The sequence below is a fragment of the Alligator sinensis genome, unplaced genomic scaffold (assembly GCF_000455745.1).
Source record: "Alligator sinensis unplaced genomic scaffold, ASM45574v1 scaffold628_2, whole genome shotgun sequence".
Lineage (NCBI taxonomy): Eukaryota > Metazoa > Chordata > Crocodylia > Alligatoridae > Alligator > Alligator sinensis.
The window spans coordinates 6886596-6890876 of record NW_005841833.1 but is presented as its reverse complement, the minus strand read 5'-3'; the positions used below and the strand labels follow the sequence as shown (position 1 = coordinate 6890876).

Genomic DNA, 4281 nt, shown 5'->3' with positions numbered 1-4281 from the left:
GAGGGCAGGGTCTCCGTGTCCCAGGGCAGGCGGAGCGGGAGTGCACTGTGGGGTGACTGGGAAAGCAGCGGGCGCTGGCCTGTCCGGAGAGCCCTCAGCTTCTCCTCGTCCGCGTGTCCCCGTCACGGCAGAAGCGAAGTGGAGAGCCGCCAGCAGCAGCCAGGGTCGTTAGTTGAACCCCGTCACAGCAGAGCTCGTGACTCGCTCGCTTTGCTGGGAGCACAGTGGATCCAGCCAGAGCCCTTCGCGCTGCCATGCCGCGGCTCGGGGGCTGCAGTCCGGCACGGATTTAAAAACCGAACGGCGAGGCCTCGGCAGCCTCGACAAAGCCATCTCTGGCTGGTGTGTCGCAGCCCCGCTCGGGAGGCCGCCTGTACGCGTTGTCTGAGCGCAGAGCCGAGGGCACCTGGGCACTGCGCCCATCCGCGGGCAAGCCCCGGGCCCAGATGTGCTGCCCACCCTGCCGCAGGCTCCAGGCTGCAGCGCGCTGGGGCCATCGGTGGAGCAGGCACAGACAAAGCACCTGTCCCTGCTTCCACCACGCCTCCCTGCCCAGGGGTGTTGCCCCTTCCCCCAGGCTCTGCATCCCGATGCTGGGACCCACCGCATCTGCCATCCTGTATTCCCGGGTCTCTGCCCCGGGGTCCTGAAGCCCTGCGCTCCAGGCTCCCGGCTGTGCTAGTGGGATCCTCGCCGCCGCCGCCGCCTCGGTGCTGCGGTTCCTCCACGTCGGGGGAGCGGCGGTTCTGCCCCGGGTGCGGAGGGCAGGGGCTAGCCCAGGTGTGGCACTCCAGCGCCTGGCTGGGAAGGGGAGAGGATGGGCTTGCAGAGCACCAGGGTGAGCGGGTAGCCGTGGGCCGTGCTGGGGGGCGGTTCAGGGACTAAGTCTGGTGCTGCAGGGAAGCGTAGCAATGGTTTCAGCTACTCCTGTTGCTTTGCAGGGATCATCCACCAGATGAAAGGCGACTACGACACCGCGTTGAAACTGCACAAGACCCACCTGTCCATCGCCCAGGAGCTGAACGACTACGCCGCCCAGGGCAGGGCCTACGGCAACATGGGTAACGCCTACAATGCCTTGGGCATGTACGACCAGGCGGTGAAGTACCACCGGCAGGAGCTGCAGATCTCCATGGAGGTGAACGACCGGGCCTCCCAGGCCTCCACGCACGGGAACCTGGCGGTGGCCTACCAGGCTCTGGGCGCCCACGACCGGGCCCTGCAGCACTACCAGAACCACCTCAACATTGCCCGGGAGCTGCGGGACATCCAGAGCGAGGCCCGGGCCCTCAGCAACCTGGGCAACTTCCACTGCTCGCGCGGGGAGTACGTGCAGGCTGCCCCCTACTACGAGCAGTACCTGCGCCTCTCCCCGGAGCTGCAGGACATGGAGGGCGAGGGGAAGGTCTGCCACAACCTGGGCTATGCCCACTACTGCCTGGGCAACTACGAGGAGGCGGTGAAGTACTATGAGCAGGACCTGGCCCTGGCCAAGGACCTGCACGACAAGCTGAGCCAAGCCAAGGCCTACTGCAACCTGGGCCTGGCCTTCAAGGCCCTGATGGACTTCGGCAGGGCCGAGGAGTGCCAGAAGTACCTGCTCTCCCTGGCCCAGTCCTTGAACAATTCCCAGGCCAAATTCCGCGCCCTGGGGAACCTGGGGGACATTTTTGTCTGTAAAAAGGATGTAAACGGTGCAATAAAGTTCTACGAGCAGCAGCTGAGCTTGGCCCATCACGTCAAGGACAGGAGGCTGGAGGCCAGCGCCTACGCAGCCCTGGGCTCTGCCTACCGCATGATACAGAAGTGCGACAAGGCTTTGGGCTACCACACGCAGGAGCTGGAGGTGTACCAGGAGCTGGGGGACATGCCGGGCGAGTGCCGAGCCCACGGCCACCTCGCGGCCGTGTACATGTCCCTGGGGAAGTACACCATGGCGTTCAAGTGTTACGAGGAGCAGCTGGAGCTCGGGCAGAAGCTGAAGGACCCCAGCATCGAGGCCCAGGTCTACGGCAACATGGGCATCACCAAGATGAACATGAACGTCATGGAGGAAGCCATCGGCTACTTCGAGCAGCAGCTGGCCATGCTGCAGCAGCTCAGCGGCAACGAGGCGGTGCTGGACCGAGGCCGGGGCTACGGGAACCTGGGGGACTGCTACGAGGCGCTGGGGGACTACGAAGAAGCCATCAAGTATTACGAGCAGTACTTGTCGGTAGCGCAGAGCCTGAATCGCATGCAGGACCAGGCCAAGGCCTACCGGGGCCTGGGCAACGGGCACAGGTAACCAGCCGCAGGGCCCGGGGTTGGGAAAAACACGGTGGAAGCAATGAGTGACGTGCCCGGGATGGTGCTTCACAGACCCGTGTCACGTGCGGTATGTAGGGCACACGCTCCCCACACGGGTTGGTACCAGGGAAGTGCCTGAGACGTGGAAGCGAGTCCGTGTGCTGGATGTCCACGCGTGCACAGCGTGAGGGGGGGCACTTGTGCTTGGGTGTGAGGAGGGGGGTGTGCACACATGCTGTAGGAGGAGGGGGTGTGTGTAGGGCTGATTGCACAGGGGACACGTGGCTGGCTGTGGGCACAAGGGGTGTGTGCACAGACGCACAAGATGCATGTCCACGTATTTGGGCATGTCCTGGGACACATGCAGGGGCACGTGTTTGGGGGGGTGTAGAAGGGGCACGGTGGGAACGGCGGCGCTGGCTGAGGGCTGAGGGCAAGGTTGCTCGAGCTCTGCTGCGGCCCCGACGCGGCCCTTCTGGGAGCCCTGGAAGCAGAGGGGAGGCCTCCCTCCCGGCGCTGGCTCCAGGACACCCGGGCAGTCGCCCCGTAGCCCTGGCAGGGCAGGAGGGGTCATGCCGGGCACGAGGGTGCAATGGGTCCGTCCTGCCCCGGATGCAGGGTGACGTGGCTGCCGTCCCCGCAGGGCCATGGGCAGCTTGCAGCAGGCGCTCGTGTGCTTCGAGAAGCGGCTGGTGGTGGCTCATGAGCTGGGCGAAGCCTTCAACAAGGCGCAGGCCTACGGGGAGCTGGGCAGCCTGCACAGCCAGCTGGGCAACTACGAGCAGGCCATCTCCTGCCTGGAGCGCCAGCTCAACATCGCCCGGGAGATGAAGGACCGGGCCCTGGAGAGCGACGCGGCCTGCGGCCTGGGGGGCGTCTACCAGCAGATGGGCGAGTACGACACGGCGCTGCAGTACCACCAGCTGGACCTGCAGATCGCCGAGGAGACCAACAACCCCACGTGCCAGGGCCGGGCTTACGGGAACCTGGGGCTCACCTACGAGTCGCTGGGCACCTACGAGAGGGCCGTGGTCTACCAGGAGCAGCACCTCAGCATCGCCGCCCAGATGAACGACCTGGTGGCCAAGACGCTGTCCTACAGCAGCCTCGGGCGGACGCACCACGCCCTGCAGAACTACTCGCAGGCCGTCATGTACCTGCAGGAAGGTAGGCGGCTTGGCGCCCACGGAGGGACGGGGTGGGCAAGGGGTGACGGGGTGGAGGGCGGAGACGGCTGAGGGGGTGGCGAGAGAGCGTGTGCAAGCGTGCGCTTGCACGTCATAGCTGTGATGCCAGGCTCTGCAGCTGCCAGCCCGGCACTCCCCTGCCGGCAGCCAAGCCCCACCGGCTTTTGTGCAGAGCCTCGCAGGGGAACCAGCAGCATAAGTGGGTCTGCACCCTCCTGGGGGCCTCAGGACTAGCTCAGCCCGAGTCCTGACCCCAGCAGGCTTCAGCTGACCTGTCCCGGAGACTTCCTCCCCAGGTGACTTTCCAACCCAGGACAGGGCATGAAGGTTGCATGTACCAGGGTCTGGCTCCTGTGGGCTCGGAGCCAGCTCCTCCTTCTCCAAGGGGTCAAGTAGGAACAAGACCTGGCAGATTGCATGGGCACGTGGAGCGGCCACAGGGGAGGCAGCCGTTGCCTCGGCCAGCACGGCCCAGGACGGAGCAGCGTCTGCGCCCGGGGGCAGCAGCGTGATGGAGAAGGCAGGCGGCGCGGCGCGGCGCGGCGCGGAGCGGAGGGAGCGCAGGGAGCTCTGCCGCAGACTGATAGATTAATTACTCCAGTTAGCTTGGATTTCCTGGAATTGACCTTGGCAGCGTGCCAGCGTGCAAAGGGGATTTCAATTCAGTTGGCGGTGGTGGGGGATTAAACGCGGCCCCTCCTGTGGCGGCAGCGGGCACAAGGCCCTGCAGCGCTGCTCCCCGGGGCGCCCCACCTGCCGCTGCATTGGGGACGGCAGCAGCAGGGCCCCCCGGGCCATCTTCCGC

The 4281-nt window shown here is 65.9% G+C and overlaps 1 protein-coding gene across 1 annotated transcript in view; it reads left to right on the top strand.

The window, feature by feature from the left end:
- TTC28 (tetratricopeptide repeat domain 28) overlaps positions 1-4281 on the top strand; it is a 252570-nt gene that overhangs the window by 218318 nt on the left and 29971 nt on the right. The window contains exons 7-8 of the mRNA XM_025199735.1: positions 942-2283; positions 2933-3456. Coding sequence (XP_025055520.1) covers positions 942-2283; positions 2933-3456 — 1866 coding nt within the window. The remainder of the gene's footprint in view (positions 1-941; positions 2284-2932; positions 3457-4281) is intronic.